The sequence below is a fragment of the Polyodon spathula genome, chromosome 20 (genome assembly GCF_017654505.1).
Source record: "Polyodon spathula isolate WHYD16114869_AA chromosome 20, ASM1765450v1, whole genome shotgun sequence".
NCBI classification, from domain to species: Eukaryota; Metazoa; Chordata; class Actinopteri; order Acipenseriformes; family Polyodontidae; genus Polyodon; species Polyodon spathula.
Genome location: NC_054553.1, coordinates 29590418 through 29616443, shown reverse-complemented (window position 1 = coordinate 29616443; position 26026 = coordinate 29590418). Strand labels below are relative to the sequence as shown.

The 26026-nt window shown below is 40.7% G+C and overlaps 2 protein-coding genes across 5 annotated transcripts; one reads left to right on the top strand and one right to left on the bottom strand.

Moving 5' to 3' along the window:
- Positions 1-868: 868 nt before the first annotated feature.
- On the bottom strand, positions 869-23162 carry LOC121295863 (syntaxin-binding protein 4-like). Of its 3 annotated transcripts, XM_041220970.1 has the most exons (16): positions 22585-23162; positions 19922-20007; positions 19576-19699; positions 19024-19148; positions 17352-17458; positions 16238-16423; positions 15985-16063; positions 12748-12842; positions 11543-11639; positions 11015-11139; positions 9535-9624; positions 8919-8984; positions 4569-4745; positions 3662-3778; positions 3198-3235; positions 869-1184 (listed from the first exon to the last, which is right to left on the bottom strand). In XM_041220970.1, the coding sequence occupies exons 6-16, from the start codon at positions 16292-16294 to the stop codon at positions 1028-1030; spliced, it is 1098 nt and encodes a 365-aa protein (XP_041076904.1). In that variant the 5' UTR covers positions 16295-16423; positions 17352-17458; positions 19024-19148; positions 19576-19699; positions 19922-20007; positions 22585-23162; the 3' UTR covers positions 869-1027. The 3 variants fall into 3 exon arrangements, with proteins under 3 accessions (XP_041076904.1, XP_041076903.1, XP_041076905.1); XM_041220969.1 differs by lacking the exon at positions 19024-19148; XM_041220971.1 differs by lacking the exons at positions 19024-19148; positions 19576-19699; positions 19922-20007; positions 22585-23162 and adding an exon at positions 18877-19015.
- On the top strand, positions 22050-26026 carry LOC121295866 (cytochrome c oxidase assembly protein COX11, mitochondrial). Of its 2 annotated transcripts, none has more exons than XM_041220978.1 (5): positions 22050-22130; positions 23405-23807; positions 24212-24367; positions 24732-24857; positions 25175-26026. In XM_041220978.1, exons 2-5 carry the CDS (start codon positions 23454-23456, stop codon positions 25355-25357), a joined length of 819 nt encoding a protein of 272 aa, XP_041076912.1. In that variant the 5' UTR covers positions 22050-22130; positions 23405-23453; the 3' UTR covers positions 25358-26026. The 2 variants fall into 2 exon arrangements, with proteins under 2 accessions (XP_041076912.1, XP_041076913.1); XM_041220979.1 differs by having other exon boundaries at positions 22125-22209.

Sequence of the window (26026 nt, the reverse complement as noted above, 5' to 3'; positions counted from 1 at the left end):
AATGAGGACAATGGCACTTAATGGGTTAATGACGTTCTGCGCTATACTGTTCAGCGCTACCAGAGGAATACACAGGACACATTATAATGAAGAAGCACTGTGTAAGCATTTTGTCGTCAATATAAAATTAAAAAAATAATAACAAAATGTCTTTTATGGAAGGACCACAGATTCTTTATTGTTCCGGCTGCACAGAATACCGCTCTGCTCATAAACTGCTGAGCAGCCATTAACACAACACCACGTTCCTTCCTCTGATGTGCCCTTCCTTCTGCCTGCATGTGTTTCACTGTATCCAGGCAACACAATCAGTGCAGAGATGGCACCAATCACAATGAAACGCTACTAGGAGCTCTTCCTTTTGGCCTGCTTTTAAAACAGCAGGTCCCAGCAATTACTGGGGGTGTTTTTAACAAGTGTTTCTACTTGCTATAACCTACGGTGGCTTGGGCAAAAAAAATACAAACACCAGCTTTGTGTAGCACACTGTTGTGTAAGCGGGCTATCTCTCGCATGAACGATTCTTCATTGAAAACACAGTACAGAACATTTAACACAATCATCATGTGTCATTGAAGTTACTTAGTTTCTTTTAATACAGACAGAATGTTTCAGGGGAAGATTGGTACCAAAGTTACAGCACCTAGCAACAGTACACAGCAGCCAAGAGTTACAAAGGAATAAAAACGGAACGGGACCCAATTATTTTTGTTCAACAAAAATAATAATAATAATAATAATAAATATATCTATATATATATATATATATATATATATATATATATATATATATATATATATATATATATATAGAGAGAGAGAGAGAGAGAGAGAGAGAGAGAGAGAGAGAGAGAGAGAGAGAGAGAGAGAGAGATACAAGCCATGAGAGTGCTATAAATCGCGAGTCTTTTATCAATGTCACCAGCAACCTGAGATAAAAATGACAGCCTTGTATGTACAATTGGACGCACACTGTTCCTGTTCAAACAAAGTGTATTTATTGTGCATGCAGTCCAAACCGTAAAAATCACTTACAATCTACTTCAAGAAAGGATCGAACAGATCTGCTAAGATCTTTGGCTTCTTGTGCGAGGGCTGCGCTGGTTCGTGGTCCCTTTCTTCCGATCCTGCTCGCGATCGCTTGAGAAGAGGAAGTCATGCCAAGCTTCCGATCACACGGAGAACTGAAAAAAAAAAAATAATAATTTACAGCCATTGCCTGATTTTTATTTTGCTTTTAAGGAAGAGGGTTGGATATAGCAGAATATTACTTAATGCACGGCTTGACATTGAGCTTTTCACAGTGTATGTCATTTCATAATGGGAAACAGCATTAGCACAAGAATTCAAATCACTGCACTCCAGTATTACCAAAGATCTGGAGTCCTGCATGGGGTGTACCATGATAAATTATGTGGATCTGCCCATATTTATACTAAGTATTTTCCATAGTTTACCATACTATGCTATGCTTGCACTGAGCTTTATTACACTTTGCTATGCTTTTCCTGTGGAAATCTGTTATAAGGGATGACCCTTCCAGTCCAAGCGTTTCATTCTAACTGTGTTGTAAACTGTTTAACTGAACCAATTCAAGCTCTATTGTGGCTCTGAAAGCAGTTTAATAAACTGGAGTGAAACAGCCTGCTGTCCATCAGTGCTGCCTCACTGTTTAAAACGTTCAGTGAAGGGGCAGAACTGACTCACAGCCTCCCTGCACCTTAATAACCTATTTTAAGAAAGATGCAAGAAAGGGAGCCTGCAGTGTCGATCGACCCTTAACTGTATTTAAAATTCGAAACTGCCAATCTTATTGCTGTGTTCCCATCCACCTACGCAAAAAAGTTTTTTTTTTTATTTCCCTGGAGGGTAAAGCAATATATCAGCACACATTCCTGGCATCTCAGAATGTAGAATATTGTGACAACAAGCACCAAAACGTTTTCTGGGTATGAATCTGTATTTCACATATTAATATGTTTACCGGTCACAGTAAAAGTAAAATGAGTCCTTCAGGTACCAAGGATGAATATTTATGAATGGCCCCCTTTTCCAAAGTTAATTGAATTTATTTATTTACTCATTCTTTAACTAGGAGTAACCCCATTGAGACAGAGGCCTCATTTACAAGAGTGTCCCGGCAAGATGACCAGAAACAAACAGGAGTCATTTCACATTATTAAAAACAACATCATCACTCTAAAAGACAATCTCAAACATTCAATCTGGGATCAGAAACACTTACACTGCCATCAGTCTTGGAACCTACTCATTAAAATGCAGGTAATCTTAGTCATTGGTCTTCGTTTAGCTGACTATCCCCTGCCATAGGGGGCACGGTGACTTAATGCTGATCGACCAGCACAGGACCTTCTCCAAAGAGTCTCTCTCTCTCTCTCTCTCTCTCTCTCTCTCTCTCTCTCTCTCTCTCTCTCTCTCTCTCTCTCTCTCTCTCTCTCTCTCTCTCTCTCTCTCTCTCTCTCTCTCTCTCTCTCTCTCTCTCTCTCTCTCTCTCTCTCTTAGAGATTTTGGTTTTCTCAAACTCCCCTTGCTTTAATCATTTAAATTATTTAGATCTGCCACTGTTTAGATCAACAAAGCGCACGGTCTTAAACTGAGGATGTGATAATCACAAATCAGGGTTGCATGCAGGGCATGAAGCTGATGTTTTGGTTCCAGGTTACGAACAGAGCTAACTTTGCATAGCTGGTTTCAATTTCCTTGATTTTTTTAGTTTTAGCTTTCAATTGCCTTTCTTTGACCAATGGCAATGGTTAAAGGGAGCGACTCCTAGTGAAATACAAGCCTCATTATCGAGCACTGGGGAATGAATGAGTCTGTAAAGCTGCAGGGGTACACTGCCAGGTACTGTACTTGAAGAGATATGACACTGTAAGCAAGGAATGTGCTTTAATCTTGATGTAAAAGAGAACAACTTTCAACGAAGACGTCAGCAAATCTCCTTGTCCTATTGAGGTCCTGCAGCAGTAAGTTTTAACCCTTTAGTCTCACAGTTAAAAGTAAATTGCACAGGTGCTTTCTTACTTCCCAGGAGGGATGCCTGTGCACAAAAACGTCAATGAAAACAAAGAAATCTTCACTTGCCATAACAATTGCATTCCAATCCACTTTCATGCATTTCAGTGCGACACAAACCCTCCCGTTCTTATGATACGATTGCATTTCTTCTTTCTTACCTAAAACTTGGATTCTCAGCAAGGACATCGTGTACAACCTGTAATAATTAAACACAAAAAATAATACACCTAATTAACAGATAAATCATGTTGAAAAAATACAATTAGAAAAGAAACACACACAAAACAATAGAGAAAAAATTAAAAATCCCTAGAAATCCACTTTCATTTCTTTGAGCCATCCCGTTGGTCACAACTGAACTGATATACTCAGTCCAGAGCACTTCATACACCAGAACAGCAGACACCAGACTGAGTGGCAGAGTGGCATCAGATCTCACTGGGGGAGCTATGTGGGAATTGGGGGGGGGGGGGGGGGGGGGGTTCTTGAACAGACTGCACCATGTCTGCCTGGTGCCAATACCCTGAGCACCGAGCGTGTTACACTGATCCACACAGTTTTGCTCTGGTTCTTTGTGTGTGTTTTTGCAGCCTCTAAATCTGTAAGTTGTCAGTTAAAATACCTCCACAAACTGCAGCAGCTTCTCTGTGGACACCTCGAATCCTTTCTTGGCACCCTCTGATTTGCGGAGCTGACATTCCAGCACGGCGACCCTCTTTTTCAGATCTTGCACCCCGTCCTGTAAGGAAGAGCATCATGGAATTTAAAGCGAGCCTTCTTCACAGCGTTTGCAACAGCCGTTCGCTTCACCACTGACTTCACTTTCAGCTCCCCCCTTTCTGAGGACCCAGAGAGAATCGCAATAATAAACTGCCATTTATAAAAATGCTACACTGAAAGGCTTCAGGATCTGAAGAGAGAATGCATTTACAGATATTCATGAACGGGTAGATCTGTCTGAACCAGAGATGCATTAAACAACACTATTCAGTATAAAAGACTTAATAAAACTATTTTAAAAGATCTACATCAAGCAGCAGCTTACACTTGCAGTTTTAGCTTGGTTAATTATTATTATTAAAGAATCAAAGCATTCAACTCCTAGTTAAGTGACAGGAAGAGTCTCAGGAACACCCTTTGATATGGGCCCCTATGTTACATAATAAAACATGTAAAATTGCTCAACATCAGGAAAGTAAAGAAGATACACAACTCATAGGATTTTTTTTAACTGTGCTATGAAAAACAAAACAAACCCCCCCCCCCCCCCCCCCCACATCAATTTAAGACTTTATAATGCTTTTCTGCTTTTTTTTTTTTTTTTTATTTAATCCTAAAAATAAACTTCCTAAATAGACATCATAACGATCACATTAAACACTTCAGTGCACATCACGCCAGTTACTGAATAATACAAAGCAAACAGTGACCTACTTTTGTTGGGAACAGGCTAGAGATAAAACTCGGAGCGGATCGCATGACGGGAGCAGGGAGCTGCTATGTTAACTAAAAGAGCTGTCGTCACGTACTTTGGTGCTGCTCTGTTGGTCAGTGCGCGGAGCCTTCAGTTCAGCTATCTCAGCCTCCAGGAGGCGAATGACCTCCTCGTAGTCCATTTCCATGCCCCGGGCCTGCTTCTGTGTAGCCTCTGCCAGATGGATCCGGCTCCGCAAAGCCCTGGTCTCCTCCACTGCAGCCTTCGCCTCCTGCAATGCAATTAAATCCCTTCAGCTAAAGCAGAGCAGGAGTGCCAAGCTCCCAGTGCACCTCAGACATTACTAAAGACAAATTGATTAAAATGTGCAACAACTGCATGTGTGTCAAAACTGTTGACAAAAAACAATATATATATATATATATATATATATATATATATATATATATATATATATATATATATATATTATATATATATATATATTCCCCCCCCCCCCCCCCCAAAATCGTCCATGATTTTTTAATTACATTTTTAGACATTTTAAAACTGTTTGTGTGAACTCTATGGTTTGAGAAGCTGCTCTGCCATAACTTAAAGAAAGAGGCATAGATGCATGATAAAATACGTACATACATAGGAAACGGAACATGGTACCATTGTGCACACAGTGACTGAAAGGGATACACTGAAAAGGAGGGGTAGATCATTTGGAAGTAACGTTGTTATACATGCAATTCTGAAACTGTACCGATTGTGTTCAATTTTAGGACAAGGGTTGACATGTGCCGTACAGCTGCGTGTCCTGCGTGCAACTTAAAAACAAAACCCAAAGCTGTTACGATAAGAGACACAGCAGAAGAGAACAGAGCAGAGAACCACAGTGATGGAGTCCCCGTATCGCCCCCATATCGTGAACTTCACTGATATACAAATCAAGCAATGAATACAATTCACAAATAAACACAGTTCAGAAGGCGCAGTTCCCCGAGGTTTTTAAATCCCACTTTGTGATCATGTTTCAGGGGCCCCCCCATCACTGTGAAGTGGATTACATCATGACCGCAGTGGCAGCCGCGCTCTGCATTGATTATCTACTGGAAGCTGATGACGACCGGCTCATTTCTTTACTGTTAGCTATGAAGCTCAGTGCTCTGGGTTTAGTCCAGAGCATTTGCTTGCTTAGTCGGTTTGTTGGGCTTTCTCTCCAGTAACCCCCCCCCCCAATGCAATTGCTGGATTGCAAATTTATCGTAAAAGTGACGGATTATGTGCTGAAGAAAGAAAACACTTGGATCTATTTTCTCCAAGTTGCTGGTGCCCCCTGTAGAACTGAAAGCCAGCTTAACTAAATCTTTCATCACAAAGCAGTATAAAAAAAAATGTAAGAAAGATCACTGGTTTTGGAAACCTTGAATTATATAAGCTGATACGATCTTAAATATATCAGGACAAGAAATAGAGATGGAGAAGAAGCTGTACTATTCTTTTTCAGGATGAATGACACAGACTCTCTCAATAATATTTATGATATACTTCTTCACCTTGACACGTACTGTGCTTTATTGAATAAGGGCTCTTATTAATGATTATTCGGTTTGGAAGTCACACAGCAAACTAAAACAAGTACAGTTATACAATACTGACTGAAAGCGCTGAGTGCACAAAGCAGCTTCCTGACAGTTCTGCAAAATCTGTGTTTGGAGACCCAGAAATGCGACTGTAGGAGTTTCGCTCCACTGTGGACTCGGAGGTCAGAGTTCTGACCCCCAGGCTTGCTTGGGTTCATTTAGCTGTGAGCCAAGAGAAAAACGTGTTTCAGAGCTGACTGACCATCAACTCAGCAGGACAGACACTCTACTTCACCTGCTGTTACCAAGGGAACCAGATGTAGCGGCCGGCACTGTTACAGTAAGCCAATTAGGACTTGGCACCTCTGCAATAATTGGTGTCTACAGAACCTGTGCGAGTGTGCTGTTGGCACGGAGGTGCTTGTGTGGGGGTGGGAAAACAGAACAGTGCATTGAAACTGCTTTCTATTATCAAAGCATAGCATAGCTGAAAGTGTTTACAAAGGGTCCCAACTAGTCCAGCAATCAGAGTTCAAATGAACAGATAATAAAGAAGCAAGTTAACTCATCAGTTGGTTACTTGAAGGATAATTAGTCACCTCCATCAGACACTACAAAAAAAAAAAAAAAAAAAATAAAAAAACAAAAAAACCTCAAGCTGCTGCAGCTGACCAAAAGAAATTGATCTGCTGGTTTTTTGCCGAATCCCATGGCCTTGTTATTTTTTTGGTTTAGTTTAGTTTTTGTAATTACTTTATGAAAGCACAGAAGACTTTATTATAGTGCCCTCTTCCCTTTGTAAAACGCCAGGAACAGTATTAAGGGTTGTGTTGTGTGGATGAGGGTGGAGGGAGGGGGCGGTCACACAGTGTACTCTAAAAAGCTGTTCTCAAAGGTGTTGAGTAGGTGGGCTTACACTACAAAAAAAAAAATAATAATACTTCTAAAAGGCAACATAATGTATCCCAGTTTTGTAAGAGGCTTTTTTTATCTTTTAAGTGACAATAATTATTATGATTGAAAGGGCTTAAAATCATTTGAGAACACACATACAAGCAATCTTATCATACCACCCCCTGCATGAGACAACCATGTGTTCAGCAGTGCCACTTGGAAAAAGCCCAGTGCACTCTCCTCATATAAATCTGGTTTCTAGAAACAGTGTTTTGTTGCACCCTGTCCTGTCAGAACCTCAGAATTACAATGTGTCTTACACATTGAACGAGACAGATTTTGTAACAGACCACTGGAAAGAAAAAAAAAGGTTTACCAGCCTAAAGCAAACTTATACATCATCTTACGTAACCCGTCCCCATTTTCAGACAATCCACTTTTACAAAACCTTAAAAACATCCATTATCGTTTCCATGTTGCAGCATTGAGTGTGTTAGGAGCTGCAGATGATTGCTTTAGAGAACAGGATTCTTAGAACGTTTGATTCTTTGTTATGCCCTTACCGTCTCTGTCTGACTTTTACACATAGAGCACACGGTAACTGCCTTGATTCTGTGCCGATCCTCAACAATACTCTACACTCTGAGCCTCCTGTGCGCAGCTGGGATGGCATATGCCTATTATCTGATAAATCGGATACACTTTTATGCAAAATATTTGTAACCTTCCAGGTACTGTGTGATTATTATGGGGACCCTCTGTATGTGCACGTACTAGTTACATTATAATTTCAAATGGGTTTGTTCTTCTGTCCACCCATTGGTTTGTATAATTGTAGTCGTTTTTTTAAATGCAAAAGAAATAATAAATATCGGGTGAATGGCACACAAGTGTGTGCTGCATAAGGCAGGCCTTTTCAATGCATTAAAACCAGTTTCACTTAGAATACCATCATGTGAGTTTAACTTTTCTGAAATGGGCATACTTTGCACTTGCCTGCCACTTGCCTGCTTGCGCTCGTCACTCGTCATGCTTGGGTGGGGGGTGCTTGGGGGGGGGTGTGTGTGGGGGCAACTGCAGCACTTGCCATGCACACTCTAATCGCTAATCACATGAGAAGCAAGCTATTGAAAACACAATGAAGGAATGCTCATTTGGCTGCTTGGTTCTGTATGTTGCTACACAGTAGCTTTGTATGATAATGATCAGTCAGGCAGCTAGTCTTCTGATTCTCCACTCTGGAACCCTCAGCACCCCCTACTTCTCACAGTGTTTACTCACTTCTTAGAAACGCTAAGCACAGAAAACCTTTAGAAATAAGCTGGCCGGTGACCTTCATTACAAATCTAATATGATTGCTTCTCTCTTTTTCTTTCTTTCTTCCTTCCTCTAACCATTTCACTGATGCCATGGAAATACGAAGATGACAGTGTCCTCAAGTGGTAGAAAACAGTACTGCTAAACAAAGCCGTTTAGACAAATCTTTTTGCTCAGCTTTCAGTGGATTCAAACCATATGCTGTTGTTCATATAATCAGCTTGTGACCTGTGCTTGTCTTGTTTGCAGCAACAGCCTTTTGGTGGTAGACAGCAAACACAGCGGACTGACGCATAAGCCACTCTGTACCTTGTGGATCATAACCAAGCCTCCCAGACACGTGCTTAAACACTGTACCACACTGTACCACATAGCCATAAGGGCTGGGATTTACTGCTGTGTTCTGAAACTCCGCGCGGTGGGTGCAATCGATCTGAACAGAGGCGGGTCTGACTTCAGTCATGGAGATCAATCGTGCTTTTTGTACCAAGGTTAGGAAAATCAAAGCGCAATTAATCTCCATCTGTAAAGATACTAAACTGGAGGGTGGGTCCTTATTAGGGTTGAAAAGATGGTGGTAGAGCATAGTCTGGAGTTCTGTACTTTCTGAAATATAAAGCATTCCACGTATGATAAATAACATTGAAAAACAAAGGTCTTACTTGTTTTACTTTTTTAAGCTCCTCTTGCAATTGTGCACAAAGGCCTTCAGATTCTGCTAGCTGAACCTATGGAGAAAAGAAAAGACCTTCTAATTAGACACACACAAACAGGACACGCATACAAACACACATACAGGACACACAGACACACACACACACTAAAAGGGTGTTCTACTATACTTGTTTAATTAGTGGCTAAGATTTTATAAGAACTTTAAAAAAAAAAGATTTGTACTGTCAAATGTATACAGTTTTGGAAGGATAGCAAACGTGTTTGTTTTTTCAAATAACTGATACATGCTACTTTCACTTTCCCCATACGTAATATATAAGTAATATACAGAAAATATAATTGCTATTGAAGGAGCTTTCAAGCTTTGGCACACAGCATTAAAAAAATTGTATCAGCCCATAAACTGTTTGCTCGCCTCTGCAAAGAGCCTATTCATTTTAAATATATTTCCTAAATGGTACCCTGAAAGCAAATTATTTAAAAAAATGTTACGGAGCACAAGACAGCATTACAATCTTAAAACGGACTGCAGGCTATGTTGCAAAACACAATACACACGTCCATCTCCATGAAATCCAGTGCTTTGTTCCAATGTGGCATTACCTGCAGCCTCCTTGCTTCCCTTAAAGCCTCAATCCGATCCCTTTTCAGTCTCTCCATCTCATCCAGTTCCTCAGAATCAGAAGCAGCGAGCTGTTACAAAAGCATACCTTTACTTAAAGATAAGGAACTAAAAATACATACTTTTAATGACATTGGTCTGTATTTTCTATCTATCTATCTATCTATACACAGCAGTGTGCAAATTTATTAGAACACCCCGTTGCTTCTGTAGTTTGTGCTTATGAAATCAAACCACTGTAACGAAAAATCTTGGGAAATTGTCAAAATAGGTAAATTAGCGATTGTCTAATATAATTGATGACTTTAATAGGCCACACATGCAATTCACTCAAAATACTAAGAGAAAAGGAACACAGAGCCACAAAAGGTCAAAGGCAGGATACTTTTTAGAAGTTGTTTAAGTTGCTTAATTAAAGCACAAAGTGGTCTAACATTTACACACAAGTGCCTATTGTTTTTTGCTGACCGGATATTGAAGTTCTCACACCCATGCAGGTAGGTATATAAAGGACATCAACGACACATCTTGAGATGTTCTAATACATTTGCACACTGCTGTATTTCATGTAGATAGATGGATGGATAGATGGATGGATGCATGGATGGATGGATGGACGGACAGATGGATATATAGATAGATAGACAGATAACAGTTGAAAGCACTACTGTTATTTTTATTACTTGCTTATTTACACGTTATCATTGAGGTCGATCACTTAGAGGTCTTTAAAGTTCCAAGTGTAAAAAGTTGTCAGGATGTTAACAATGAAAAGAAAAACGACAGGTCCGTTATTTAAACAGTTGTAGCATCATGTGGGGACGTGGAACGCTAGATTTTTCGGAACCCCACTACTTAGTCTTTAAGGTACCTTGTCAGACACCCCGGATATAATCACAGACACACAGCAGAAACCTTGTCTGGTTCACAGTGAGACTTTCCACGTACTGTACTTGTACTGATGGCTTCCCATTCCACTGCTAAACTCACACATCGATTGTAGCCGTTGGTACCTTCCATATCATTTAAAAGCAGTTCTCAGCTCAACTTTTACACAATGCATCTTGAGTACTGCCGGACAGTTAAGACTGAAAAAGAACAGCAATACTTGCCCAATGTATATAGATATTTAAATGCATCCTGTTACCCCTGCTCTTTCTTCGTGGTCAGTAACTGTACTGCGTAGCAATGTGACTGTGTCACTTAGTGCCTGGCAGCTGTCAATAAGTATTGATCAAGCAGTGGCAAATATAAACAAAATTATAGTGTTAAACGCTGTCATTTCATTGATGGAAAAACTTCAATGCAAAATATAAAACTTGGTTCTGTTTTTATTTCTCTGTCATCTCCCCTGGGTGGTTCATTATAACAAACACACTGATGGTGTATAGCTGCCTGTATAATGACTCCTCGGAGCTGTCTGATCAGCCCGTCTGTAACAGCACTGAAGGCATGCTGTACCTGTGGTTGGTGTGTTGGCTCTAGAAGGTTAGTAAGATCAGTCGCTGCGAATCTCATCATTCCCTGGCCAATCCCAGTGTCATCCAACTGCAACTGGAAAAGGTCTCGGACGACTTGCACAAATTCTGCCAATGAAAAAGCAGTGTGTTAGTTAATGAATATCATTTTTAAAACACCCATACTGACCAGAATACAAACAAACACAAAAAAAAAAAATGAAATCAGCAGTTCATATGCAATTGTACTGTATGGACTCCATGTATGTATAAACTATTAATTACAGTTTGGATGTACACAAAAAGTTTAAATTAAGAAAAAAATATTTTATTTCAGGACGTTTCGGGCAAAAGCCCTTCTACATATGGCAAGAACAATGACTAAACGTGACTCCTATCTCACCCGGGGGACTGTGATGCCATCGTCCAAACCTTTACAAGATATGATAATGCATATTAAAATCAAGCCATAATTGAAGCAAACTGCAAAAGCGACTTTGCACACTCCTGCACTAATAAGGATTTCCCTCACCTCCATAGGCCACTGTTCCTTTGGAATTTATCTGGAGCTGCTCCCTCAGCACCCGCTCCTGTTCCTCTGTAGGTCTTATCCCAAGGTATCCCAGCGCCTGGAAATAATGCAAAATAAATCCGTGCCTACAAGCTTGCTGCAAAAAATAAAGCCAGTTTGTAGTGCAAGCAAAACGTTCTGGGTTGCAAAAGGCTGTAAGAAAATGTGCCAATCTTTGCAGGTTTCGCACGCAGTGCAATTGCTGTTTAGCAGGTTTCCCTACAGTGAGTGTAGCTCAGGTACATTAGATTAGAGCCAGCTCTGTGCTGTACGCTGCACAGAGTAGAAATGTGTAGCGACATGCTAAAGGTAAGAGCATATGTTTTGAAAATTGATTTACAGTTTCAGTCCAGGCCGAGGCTGCACCGGACCTCACTGTGCAGATCCTAACCGATTGCCTGATTAAACCTTTACCACATGAACACCATGCAATAATAGCTTATCGATCAGCCCATCTAATAAAAGGCAGAACAGTCAAATATCATTATGTGATGTTCAATAAGCAAGCTTGATGATTACACTCATAGAGGTAATGGATATCTATAGAAATAAAAACAGTCTACAAACTTGTATAGCTGGATGTGGCTGTTCTATAGAACACATGGCTCTTTATGGAACCTAAACAAGGGTTCTATAGAATTCCTAGGAATGCTTCTTTTCTAAGCAGTTGGGAAAAATACTAAATTGCTTCCGATTCTATGGAAATGTTCCAAGTGCATGTCGTTCTCATCAGCACCATAAACCAGCGAGCCTGCAATCCCAACTAGGGCTGCCCACGTCCCAGTTCAAATCATTTTGCTCTTGTCTTGCTGCAAATGGAAGCAGAACGGATTTCAACTTGGACTCAGTTGCTGATGGATACTTCAGTCACATACTGGCCTTTTAAAAGAATAATGGTTTTTCGGGGGGTAGACTAGAAACCTATTCCTTGGCGTTGTATATAGATTAGCAAGCCAGTTTTTAAGTGTATACAAGGGTCACAGAATCTGGGGGATTATGTTTTAATTCTGCTGCTGCTATCCTAACAGCCACTTTAAACAAGTACCAAGTAATAAGAAACTGCTAAAAGACCATTGTTTTTCTATTTAATACTGGTGTTGGGGGGCTGCAGGAATAACTACAATACGTGAAAGTGAGCTGAAGACAGCGATGAGCAGTGGCCTGACCTGCTGCAGTCTGTCCAGCCTCAATCGAATTGTGGAACTGAGGGAAATCTTTCTTCCTTTGGGTGTGTTGCCTTCCATGGGACTGGAAGAGACGGCTGGAACGACACAGAATCAACCGTCACTTAGAGACAAGAACACTCTCAGCATGCAGGATCACAAACAGGCTGAACAGGTGAGAAAAAAAAAAAGAGAGCTGAGCTGTGAGTGAAAGCATGAGCTATTGAGCAAGTAAAGAAACTCCTCACACAAGTATATGAATCATACAAAGATCTGCCAGCATCCCTTTCAACTCATGAGATACAGCTTGAGTCCCATAAAAAGAAAGAACAAGTAATCCACAGGTCCAGGCACCACAGAGACTGAAATGCATTTGCAGCCAGTGGCTGTCTGAGTTTGTATTCAACAGCAGAGAACCAACATGCAATGCAAAATGAAGGTTAACGATTAAGTCAGAACGAGTTTCAAATAACCATCTGCTAATATAACATATGTTTTTGAAACAAACAAAAAGAAGACATGAATTAGCATGAAATGACATGGCAATGTAAAAGCAGATGGGTGTGTTCTGGTTCCTCCAGCTGCACTCAGATAAGCGGCTCTGACACCTACGTTGCCCTTTGTTCTCCTTTCCTCATCTGCACTGTTTTCATTACCCTGTTCTTCTGCTTAATGATCAGCTCATGACTGTTAGCACACTGCTAGGGCACTTCTACCACTAGAAAATGTGTTTCTGTGAACAACAAAAAGACGACGTCTGTTCCAACAAGCGGACTGATTTCTTTCAGCTGTTAATATCCCAGTAGTCATAGCAACCCAAACAGATTCACATGCTTTCAGTATCTCTGATATCTTTCCTCTGGGGAGAGCACTCCCAGAAGAAAGAAAAAGAGCGCCCACATTTATCACATGCAAACAGAAGGAGGAGGTTGACAAACGCATATATATCTCAGGACTGTCATAATTGATAAGTTACTTGAATGCAGAAACACGTGTTTTTGTACCTGCAACTATCTAGTCCTCCGATACAGGTGTTTTTACACGTGATCAGCTGAAATTGAACCTGGCTCACTGGATTAAGGGACAGATTTTTCACCTTGCCCTTTCCAAACTAAAACCAAACTTCTGAGTTTTTAATAAATATATAAACACTTTAAAAAATACAGGGTTAAACACATCCTTCCGGCAAGCACAAAAAACTCCCATCTCCTATCGATCTATTTACAGAAATAAACCAAACGTAACACAGCCATTTACATACAGAGCTAAAAGACTTCAAGGGGATAGGCACAGTCTCCTGGCACAACATGAGTTTGTTTCTTGAGCCCTCTGAACCCTCGCTCCCTCTCAGTGGTACAGTGTCTGTTTACCAGATCACCTGGGATCTCTGCAGCAGCAGCCCTCCCAAGGTACAGAGCAGAAAGGAATCTAAATCTAATTCAGGGCACTGCCAGGCAGAGCACAAGACTCCCCCATCCTCCCTCCAGCATAAATACTGCAAACTGCGAGGTCCACACAGACAAGCTTGAAAAAAAAAAAAATTCAGAGAGGGGTCAAGAAGATCACATCTCAATTTTGATTCCTGAGAATCTGAGTTTGAAAAAAAAAAAAAAAAAACAACCTCTGTATCAGCCTAAGGCCTGTATACTTCTCTTACAAAAGTCTCGTCTTCAGATCATAAAGGAGATCATATCAGAAGTCCAGAACAGCGATTGTGACTGTGTACATATGTATATATTAAAAGCAGCTTCTGATCCAAAGCAATTTCAACACAGCCACCAACACACACACACATACATACACACTCATCACAGCACCATTACTCCAATTAGGGAAAGCTAGCTCTAACAGGAAACAAGTTTAATGGGTTTTAATTTCAATTCACTGGTCTACCTTATAGTGTACTGCAGCATTTTGAGATAGGAAAACACAACACAATGACACAACTTTGTAACCGGAGTTACCAGACAGCACGGTAAAACATTACTGATCGCAAGAGCTTTACTACCATTGAAAAGCAATGCGTGTTACATCAAAAGGGCTTCGATCCTCCAGCCCCACTGAAATACAGCCACTTGCCTGCAGACCCCATTCACATTTAAAAACTGAAGGACGGAGTAGGAGTCTAAAGGAGAAATGCGTTCAAGAGTATTTCAAACTGCCGAGTGAATAATCTATACAAAATGACAGGAATTCAAGCAGGGATTTATTTTCAGATGAATGATGGAAAACAAAACTCAGAATATGCGTGCAAGTAACTATAGTCATGCTGTCTTCCTCGACCTGGCACAGTGTACTTATGCGAGATGCATTGTCTCACAGCCCTTTGCTTTACTGCATCGTCTGAAATAAAGAAAAACAACTGCGGACAGGATGCATGGCCACAGTGCAGGGAAAGGGTGACTTCGCTCGTCTAGCAAGGAACATGCCCGACCTCCAACATCCAAGTATATACCATTGCCACTATCAAACAGAGTGACCCTGAACATCTTCCTCATGTGGTGTGAGCTTTATGGAGGGCAGTATTTATAGCCATGCAAAGTTGGCTGACTTATTTCCCACGTAAGAGTAAAACCAACCACAAGATAGAAATACACATAGGTAGCGGACTGTATTGAAGAAATATAAAAACATATGTACAATGTTATGAAATTAGCAGGATTTGCCAAAACGATCTTGCTATATGCATTTCTCTGTGTATAAGGGTAGCTCCACGCACACACACACTTTCATTTCCACATGCCAAACCTCTGTGCACAGTTTCCATAGCAACCTCTCCTAGCATCATTTCAGAACCATGGTCTTCACCGAGTCTATCGATTCCTGTAGCTGCTCACTGATTTTGTAAACAGACCCCTCTTTTGTATGAATTCAGCTGTGAGCCCACCACAATACTTGCAGAGCATTAGAACATAGTTTTCCTACCAATAATGCCCAGATTTTTTTAAATAAATAAGACCACCACTTATTTTTCCTCAGCACCTGCCATAGCCATAAATATACTGTAGAGTACCATCCAATGTTTGGCACTTGGAATCAGCACTAGCCTTCCTCCCTGTGGGCCTGGGTTCAAATCCTGCTAAAGGAAAATGCTTGGGGGTCTCTTTTCAGCTTCAGTGGACGGGGTCAAGTCCGGACTGCGGAGCACTGACAGTTTCGATTCAGCCAGTACGAACTGTGAACCACCTTTCCTCAGCGCTAATATTAAACTGGCACCTCTTTTTAAAAGAACAAAATTACCAGAGTCAGGTTCCTCTGAGAGAGTGCTGTCCGGTGACAGCACAGGAGACTGGTCTCTTCTCTTAGGAGCCGCCCGGATCTGAAACAAGGAATCAAACACTATACATATCTTTTTCTTTGTCACCTTTCACATTCAATTTGTAATGTCAGGTCTGTGTCAGGACTTCATGAGTTCCGATGTGTGTGTGTGTGTGTGTGTGTGTGGGGGGGGGGGGGGGGGGAGGTTGATGGCCCAGTGCACTAGCTGTCTTACTTGGCTGAGTTTCCCTGAAGGCAGGGTCCCGCTTCCCGTGTTGGGTGTGGATGACATCTTTGGAAGGAGGTTCCCCGGGGGGGGGGAGTGGAAGCCCAGTCCCGTGGGTCTCAGTAGATTCCCATTCCCTTTAGCCTGGGGCTGCAGCCCCAGAGGGCACTGGAGACCACTCCCAGAGCTTCCGGTCTGAATTAAGAACAAAGCGTCATTAGTTGCGACTTCCTTAACACTACCTGGATAAACAGACAGATCCCAGACTTACTCATTGTTTGATTGCTGAAGCCTATGCATTAATATTGACAGGCTTGACAACGAACTGGACCACATGCATCTGGGCTCAGTGCAAAACAAACACAAACGACTTTCTTCCAAGCCACCGGGCAGGCAAATAACTGCTATACAGAGAAGACACTGAATGCACCTGCCTCAACTTGTTGTTGTGCTGTTTGCCAATCTAGGTCTTTATAAAACTAAAAACTATACAAAAAAAAAATTATAATAATCGTTGCTGTAAACTGATATGGTAACAGAAAAGTTTTGATCAAAAAAGTTTTATGGCTTTACAAGAGAATAACAAGACCTTCCATATGCAGCAGATGGTAATGCTAAGGAGAACTCAATACACACAATCTGTTGTGTAGGAGACAGAGAATCTGCTACAGGATAGCAGTTGGAGGCTTTGTATTTTTTCACATGCTCTTAACTTGTTTTAGTGATCCAGACCTCGTCACACCAAAGCCTTTGTTTTTCACACAGTAGCAATGTGTCAGAGGAGGATGGTACACCAGATGAAAAGCACTTACAATGCTCATTCCACACACTGGGGAAAAATCTACATGAACCTCGGGTCTAAAACTCTGAGCACAGACATGTAAACCAGGTGATCACTGTGGAGCCGGCCTGTTGCAGGGTCTTCTGTGCCTGGAGTGTTTCATTTCCTGAAGATTAGATTTTCATCTCAAACTTACTGAGGCTGCCAAACAGCTATCTATTATTGCAAGCAAATACCTGGAGCTGAACAGAAAATACAGAGAAAGCACCTGGAGGTCTATAGAGCTGGTCTAAACTATAGTGAACCTCACAACAAAAATAAAGAAAACACCATGCCACATACCTGAGTTTCGTCTGGGTTAATATACCGTTTGCCTCTTCATATGTAATGCCAATGAAGGACTCCTTATTTACAGATACAATCTGATCCCCAGGCCTAAGTCGACCATCCTAAAGGAGAATTAAATAAAGGTATTTAAAAAATAAATCACAGCTCGTGTGATAACCATTATACAACTTGCTAATATGAAAAAGTGCAATTATTACAAGGGGGAAATGATCCCTTAAGAGTCCTCTGACATTATTAATTATTATTAGAATATTGTAAAAACACACATAAGTATATCTGGATATAGCATGCACAGTTCAGATGTTAATATTATTTTAAGAGGACACTGCCCTCTTGTGTCACAAGGAACCAACTGCAACCAGCAAACAAATTACAGTATATTTGCAGCAGGTTGCAGGACTGTTTTGTAACGCTCTAATGTATCCAGAACTTCAAAATGTTCAATCAGAATTGGAATGACTTAGTTTCTTCTAACGTTTTATTTTAAGCTGCAGTAAACACAACCAGGTATGTAAGTGCATTGTGCCTATAGAGTATTAACACATGCACTATTTGAAATCACTCTGGTTGAACTAATAAAACTTACCAATTCAAATGTTACTAGGCTAACCACTAGAGCTGCACAAAGCGATTACTTGCACGCACCGATTGGGCTTTATTCTGAAGGTTTTTAATTGGAGCGGTAAATGAACTCAGATCAATGCCACTGACACCTGGGTGTCAGAACCTGCTTGCTGGACACCGCTCAATCCGGATCATCGGATCATCGGATCGTTGTTTGTGCAGCTCGACTAACCACAGACAAGCAGGGCAAAGGGGGCAGAGCTCACGTGCCGGTAACACCTAAAAATGCCCTTACGTGGTTCCTAAGAGCTGCCCTTTGCGTGTATAATTAGCGGCCCGAACGGGAACTCTTCTTCTAGTTTCAGCTATGGCAATTTTTGTGCAATGGTTTGACACTACTAAACGAAAGCGACCCTCGTCTAATTTTAAACAAGCATAATATCCATCAACATTGTGTTTTTATCACTAATAGGATTCATAAACAGATTAAGAAAATGCACTTAATTCACTGCTTGTGCAGCAGGTATAAGGACTGCACAGAGAAAGCGGGTATACGCATGCACATCAGCGTATTATCACAGTTAGAAGCAGGCGCAGCACATTAAATGCAGCTACTATACGGTATTGTGAGCTACAAGGCCTTAACACAACACCTGGGTCATATAATACCGCATTGTTGTTTACATCGTCAGAAACGTCAACCAGAGACATTTTCTTCTTGCATTTCCAGGTGCTTTCGAAAACAAAACCACCAGTTCCATCACACACGTGTCAGTTTATTCCCACTCTAATGACAGCTCCGTATTATATGTTCCATCTCTAAGTGGTCGGACACAGAGATTACCATAGCTCGAAGAAGAGAGACATTACACCAACACAGTTAATATCAATGAACTGACGGAGGATGCCACAAAACTATTTAAACAGGAATCAAGACAGTGTTACACGACCGCACCTGAGCTGCTGCAAGGTTATCAATATTCTCTGTCTGTCTCCGTTCTTTTTTTTTTTTTTTTAAACACGTTCACAGCCCAAACACGTTTAATTTTTCCCCTCAACCAAACACTAATCTTAAACCAGAACTGAGAGAGAGAACCGTCACCTCCTCCTCCCGATACGGTTTCCACAACGCACACCATTGGCCCCTCTGGTCGAGTATCTCCTCCTACAATGTGCAGGCCTAAACCTGTTCCCTTGGCAACGCATATGAAGTGAATTGCATCGGCACTGGGAGGAAGGAAAGCAGACAAATATAATAGCGCGGCGACTCTAGTCTTCTCTTTACAACTGATCCAATTTTTTCCAATTGCATCACCGCGGGATTAGGACTAGGAAAACTGGCTAAACTCAATTTTCAGGACTGACTTGAAAAAGTGTATTTGGCTTTGAAATGGGGGAGGAGAAACAGTCAGATTTTTAAATACCCTTAAAACCCATTCGCTAGTTATTAGTAGATCTATGAGCATTACCATTCATGCACATTGGACATTGATGCATTGGAGCAGACAGATGCCCTTTTAGATTTACTTAAATTGGAACTGTCTCCATGGTGTATCTCCCTCAATGAGTCCCTGTAGAGCACCGACTTCACTGTATATTCCCACCTCTAACCACCTCGATTGGAAACCAGCCTCAAATGCGTTGGGTTACTCACTTGGCTATTGGCAGGACCCCATAGCTGCTACTGTAGCTCGTAACAATATCCTTCAGGCTCAGCAGCTGGGGGCTTTGAGACCTCGAGGAAGAAGAAGTGGACGAGGTGCTTTCTGTCATCTTCCCTGAAAAACAGCAAGAAAAATCCAGGGTCACTTTGCAAAGATCTCTCATCTCTTCTGCAGGACAAACAGTGTCAGCATGCCACTGGTAACCCGTTACACACAGGCATGCCTGGTATTGTGTAAAAGCTGCACCTCCAGCAGATCTCACAAGTCAGCATATCTCACAGGGTGTTGATAGTAAAAGGCTACAAGAAGCCCTAATGGAAATACTGCATTACTCACCAGCTGGCAGCTGAGAAGGGGAGTTTCGTTCAGACCCTGCATTACTATGAGAACTGTACTTCTCCAACAGCTCACGAAATATTCTCCTAAAAAAACACATTGTAAAATAAGGTGTAATGTCATCATTACATTACAGTTCCCCCCTAGCGGTTGCTCAAACGAATGTAAAAATAAATTTATTTATGTTTGCAAGAACCCTGCACATGCTAACTAACTGTTGCAGAATTTATTAGAAAACCAAAATACAAATGTTTTGCACCCTCTGCTGGTTACAAGATAAAACTTTCAACGCGATGCTCAACAATACCAAGGACATGTGTGATAATAACTAAAGTTTGCATGCAAATTTTGCATAGCATATTTAATTGTGCAAAACAGGGTCTGTTCCACTGCTTCTCAGCAAGCAGGGGCTCCCATTAACTCCTTTCTAGTCCCTCAAACCCAGTTTAGCTAAAGATAATAAGATCAGACAAATAATCACACTTAAATTAGTCTTAGCACAAAGCACCGATTTAGTTATAAAAGACAACAAATTATCATTACAATTTGTTTTATTATCATTTATTATAAGTGGATTTATTATATTGTTTTTATCATTCCAATAAAAATGGCTAAATGACTCATCTTGTGCCAAATACTGTGTAACGTTTATTCTGTCAAAGTTGACGTGCAATACTAAGAGGGGCTATTGCATAGCCAATTAATAAATAAAATAAAATAAAAAAAAAACCCAAACATTTACTGGTATTTCATCAAGTGCTTTAAACACATGCATTGTTTAATCTCCAATATTCATATTTGTGTTAATCCATCTGTCTGTAACCAGATTAAAAGGAAATTCAAGGTTAAACAATTATGATTGACAACACTGCAGAGACAGAGTTTAGGGAAAGGATTAAGAAAAAGATATTAAATCTGGCTACAGTCCTCGTTAACAGAAAGAGGCTCTCGTGTTGCCAGACAATGCGAAGCGTGCTGACTTATTTATTTCCTTATTTTTTAAACTGGTCTGCCTTTACGATAGTGTGCTATCTCAATAAGCCATTTACTGAAATAAAGAACTGTTTGTTTGTCCCCTTCCTCTGTAGTAGTTGCTGTCTTTTTAGAGTTACCAGTACAAATTCTATTGCCAGTAAGAAGCTCCAAAGAGACTCCTGCCAGTAGTTTAACACCATCAGGGCTGAAGAACGAGACATGCTTCTATTTTATTGACTACGTTAGAGAAAGTGAAATGGGTGGTTGTATTAAAAATGTGTTTTGTGCAGCTACTGGCAGCAGTGGAACCAGCTCCTGGTCGTAAAGTCTGCCTTAATATGGACAGATCGGAAAATGTATTTTAATTCTTTGGTTGACAATGCAGCTTTAATAACTTCAGCAGGTAAAACATTAACACAAATTTAATGAGATTTTTAGTGGAAAAATAACCTTTTTTTTTTTTTTTTTTAATCAAGCTTACACTTATTAGCTTTATTGCAAGTATTAGTGGTCCCCTTGTATTCGGTTGACAATGTTTTTGCTTGTTAACATTTCATAGCCCTATGGATAAACGCATCCTAGTCCCTTTGGTGTAGGTCACATGACCCGATTGCACCTATAACCCTAAAATGAGTTTGATATCGTGAAAGCACAAAGCGGGAGAAGCTTATTTGTATACAAACTCCAGATTTAGCTGGCCAGTTAAATATTTAGCTAAATGTTAAATCGTGTAATTAGATTTATATATTATATCTGAATGTACACATTAAAAAAATATATTTATTGATTTTCACAACATTTGTAAATCTAGGGGAAAAATACAGGATTTAAATTAAATCTTGAAAAAAAAAAGACATGTTAAAATATTATCGTTTTTTTTTTACACATGGCACCCCATATATATATATATATATATATATATATATATATATATATATACAGTTTCAGTATTGTTGCCACCGTGGCACACACGTGCAATAAATAAATTTTTTACACTTGCACTGTGAACGTGACTAGATCTACTACTACTACTAATAATAATAATAATAGTAATAATAATATTTATTTATTTATTTATTTATTTCATAAAGAACTGTTCTTTTCCAAGCCTCGGAAAACACGGAACTATAGTTTCATAGTTTAGAGATCGTGGGGACAGTAACAATGATGGGACCTGTTGAATAACTTTGCTCTGGGTAATGTAGAGGAGAGAGGCATCTGGAGGAAGGGCTAGGTGAGCATTTGGTAATGTTAAGTAACGCTTCAGTTATATATTAGACGTGGCTTGGTTGATTTCTACTATATAAGCAACGGTATGTATTTTAAGCAGAAGTGACTGATGCTTGAAAAATGGAGCATGCCTCCCTGCCTGTCAGAGACGTTAGCTTCGTGTTGTGTACCAGTACAGTAGGTGCTGTTCATTTTCGCTTCTAGTGTTTGATTTAATCTGGAAACATGATAAAACTGTAAATAACGGCGCTGATAAACTGCATACGCACATCATCAAACCAGTTACCGTCACTTGGAAACTCAAAGCTTGCGGTGTCGTTTTAAAAAATATATATAATCATTTTAAGTATTAATAAATTTAAACAGTCAGACAGCAGCCGGGCACAGAGACAGGAAACCGTTTGGAAATCCATATAGTTTTAAATGCACAGTAAAATGTCTGGGCTCCCTATATTTACCATCTGTACCCCACACCGTTCAAGCTACTCGGGGGTGTAAAGTCGAGATGTCGCTGTTTCAGGACCGGTTGTTTTGCTCAGTCCGTGTGTCGGTTGCATACTTCAGGTCTTGGCAGATTAAGATATTGACTTTGAGGGGCAGGACAGCGTCATCGCAGCGTTGTTTAGGATCTTCCTGGATCTTACTTAAGTGTGCCACGCAGCTCCCGTACGTAACGTGCTTTCTAATCTTGTAACGGGGTATCCCTGGTTACCATGATGTAAAGGAGGAACGCCGCCCTGGCTAATCCGTTCTTTTCAGGTCACTCCTCAGAGAGCCTCGTATGGAAATAAATAAAAAGAGCGAGCAATGCAGTCTGGGAAAGACGTGCTGGACGTGCTTTTCGGCTTTACATGCCTTATAGGGAAACCCTGTGTAACTATCCAGCTAGCCAAAGTGCTGAGAATCAGCACATGAGTACTGAAGGACATCAGAGTATTTAATTAACTTTAGAGAATGCATAGTGAAAGAACAGCAGAATGTAGTAAAGCATAGTGAAAGAATAGCAGACTAATAAAGCATAGTGAAAGAATAGCAGAATAATAAAGCATAGTGAAAGAATAGCAGAGAGTAATAAAGTATAGTGAAAGAAAAGCAGAGAGTAATAAAGCATAGTGAAAGAATAGCAGAATAATAAAGTAAATGCATAGTATAACTGTAAAAAATGCCTTGTAAAAATACAGTGGTAAAGTTGTATAAGGGCAGTTGCTGGAGTGTTTTAACTGTTCAGAGAGCATGTCATTACTGCTTGTTGTTTTATTTTGTGGGTTTGTTTCCTAGGACCTGGAAACCTCACTGGTTAAGCACCAGAACAGAGCAGGCTGTCACCATGCTGTGGAGGGACTTGTCTGTCATCCTCCGCCAGTCTTTATCCTGGGCAAAGAACTCTGCGATTCTAACAGCAGTGCCTTGTCAGCTCTGCAGCAAGAGGATACATAACGTAACAGCAAAAAAAACACTGCTGCACTGCACTCCTGGGCAGCTCCTTTCTCAGAGAACGCGTTCCCAGCCGCTGTGGGTGCAGGTCCGGGGAATGAAAAGCCATAGAAACCCTCACACTGAGAGCCAGCAGGAGGAGTGGAGGAAAAGGAACAAGACCGTCCTGACGTACATCGCAGCTGCCGGAGTGGGGATGATTGGCTTATCCTATGCAGCTGTGCCACTATATAGGTTGTACTGTCAGGCAAGTTGAAAAGGGAATTGCACACTAGGAGCTGGGCACTGCCCTGGCTGAGAATGATCTCGTCTTTGTTCGCTGATAATTGCCTTGAAATTCAAGAGCATGTAGGAAGGATAAATGGTCACGGCCCTCTTGTTATGTTTTTGGTTCTGTTAGACCCGACCTGAGGTTTTTATTTATTAGTTTTAAGTAAAATGATTTACTTTTTATAAGTTTAGTGAATACTGTCTCCTAGTGGCATCATAAGAAAGAGCAGTAACTGGTGCCTTAATATTATACTTCTTTCTCAGAATGACTGACTGGGACATTTTATCCCCAACAAAATAAATTGGGACCAGAAGAGGATGTGAAGTTATAGGCAGAACTGGGTTTGTTTTTTGTGACTCTGTTTTCATTTGAATGTACAGGCTTCAGGACTCGGTGGGACTGCAGTAGCGGGCCACGATGCTGAAAAGGTGGAGTCCATGACTCCTGTCAAGGACCGAATCCTTAAGATCACCTTCAACGCCGACGTACACGCGGGCTTGCAGTGGAACTTCCGCCCACAGCAGTCCGAAGTATATGTATGTTTCTGATCACGCTTTCAATCTGGTATTGCAGCACTGCTTTCAGTTCTGATTTGAGTGTGGGTTTGCCATCTCCAGAAGAGAGTGTTGCTTGAATCGAGTGTTAATGATTTACATGCATTCTGTAACGTTACAAATTATTGAGACAAAAGGGGATAGGTCCTCTTGCAACAGGCAATACTGCCTTCACACATTATAATGTGCATTGGCATTTGCATTTGCCTAGAGCAGGGAGGATTATTTGCAAATGTTTGCTAGAATAATTCTGCAGATATAAAGATCTATTCTCTGGGTGCATTTTCTAATAGGAGTGTGTTTTGTATTTATCCACTGTAGTGATAGAAATGTTATTCTGTCGTAGGTAGCCCCAGGTGAAACTGCTTTAGCCTTTTATAAAGCAAAAAATCCCACCGACAAACCTGTGATTGGAATCTCTACCTACAACGTGGTCCCCTTTGAAGCTGGACAGTACTTTAATAAAATACAGGTATGGAAACACAAGAACATGGTGGTGAGTGCTTACAAACCACCTGCAGTACCTCTTCACAATAGGTGGTGTGTGAGTTTTAAGTTTCCAGTGTGAAGACTACATTCAGCTTATACAGTAACTGAGCTAAGAATGATTTCAATGCAGAAAGGATACGCATGCTGTTGAGGTTCAATATACCAGGAATTAGACCTGTAGTGCAGTCCAAATCATATCAAGTGTTTACAGCACGTGTGTAATGCCTCTTCATATCAAGTGTTTACAGCGTGTGTATAATGCCTCTTCATAACTGTTGAGCCTCTCCTTTGCCTCAACAGTGCTTCTGCTTCGAGGAGCAGAGATTGAACCCAAACGAGGAGGTGGACATGCCTGTGTTCTTCTACATTGACCCCGAGTTCGACGAGGACCCCAGGATGGCTCGAGTGGATACCATCACACTGTCCTACACGTTCTTCGAAGCAAAGGAAGGGCAGAAGCTGCCGCTGCCTGGATATAGCTGAAGGAAACGATAGGTGGGGGTGGGGAAGCAGTTCTGCAAAATCCTCTTTCAAGTTTAAACTGGAGTTTTTATAACAAACCTGCCCAATCAAACAAAAAGATTCAGACGCATCTACTGTAGTTATACTCTGTCCTGGATTGGTTCATGTGTTTTCCTAAGCACATATATTTTAACTGATTCTTTTTTAAATGTAAGGATGCCCTTATGCTGTATAGGATGTAATACAATTAAGCCAGGAAATAATACTAATAAAACTAAAGAGATTGAAGCAAAATAAAAAGCTTTTGAAGAAGAAAAATAAACATAAACACTTCTTTATTTGCTGTGATGAGCTTCTCAGTGGGAAACGAAGGTACTAGAAAATTGAGACAGCAGGAGAAACTGATAAAACGTGACTGGTCAGACCATGCACACAGGCTCCAGTGTGTTGAACGGTTTGTGGAAGACACCACTCTGTAAGTAAGTGCACTGGTGTTGAGGTTTTACCCCAAAAAGTGATTTATTTACCACCTAAATTGAACAAAATTAATTATTTTGATTAACCCCAACAAATCCCAAGTTATTAACCCAACAGATGAAGCTGGTTAACAGTTTGTTTGTTTTTTAAACTGAAAGCATTGAAAGTGAAAACCTGAAATGAAAAGGCACTATAACTGCAGCTGATGCTGTT

What these genes read in the sequence shown, in the direction of transcription:
- LOC121295863 (XM_041220970.1), bottom strand. Translation starts at nt 16,294, where the DNA reads ATGTCATCCACACCCAACACGGGAAGCGGGACCCTGCCTTCAGGGAAA. An exon ending in AGCCAACACACCAACCACAG is followed by an intron (nt 9,625 to 11,014) that starts GTACAGCATGCC and finishes CTTTTGTAACAG; the next exon opens with CTCGCTGCTTCTGATTCTGA. An exon ending in ACCAACAGAGCAGCACCAAA is followed by an intron (nt 3,779 to 4,568) that starts GTACGTGACGAC and finishes TCTTCCTTACAG; the next exon opens with GACGGGGTGCAAGATCTGAA.
- LOC121295866 (XM_041220978.1), top strand. Translation starts at nt 23,454, where the DNA reads ATGCTGTGGAGGGACTTGTCTGTCATCCTCCGCCAGTCTTTATCCTGG. An exon ending in TATATAGGTTGTACTGTCAG is followed by an intron (nt 23,808 to 24,211) that starts GCAAGTTGAAAA and finishes TTGAATGTACAG; the next exon opens with GCTTCAGGACTCGGTGGGAC. An exon ending in AGTACTTTAATAAAATACAG is followed by an intron (nt 24,858 to 25,174) that starts GTATGGAAACAC and finishes TTGCCTCAACAG; the next exon opens with TGCTTCTGCTTCGAGGAGCA.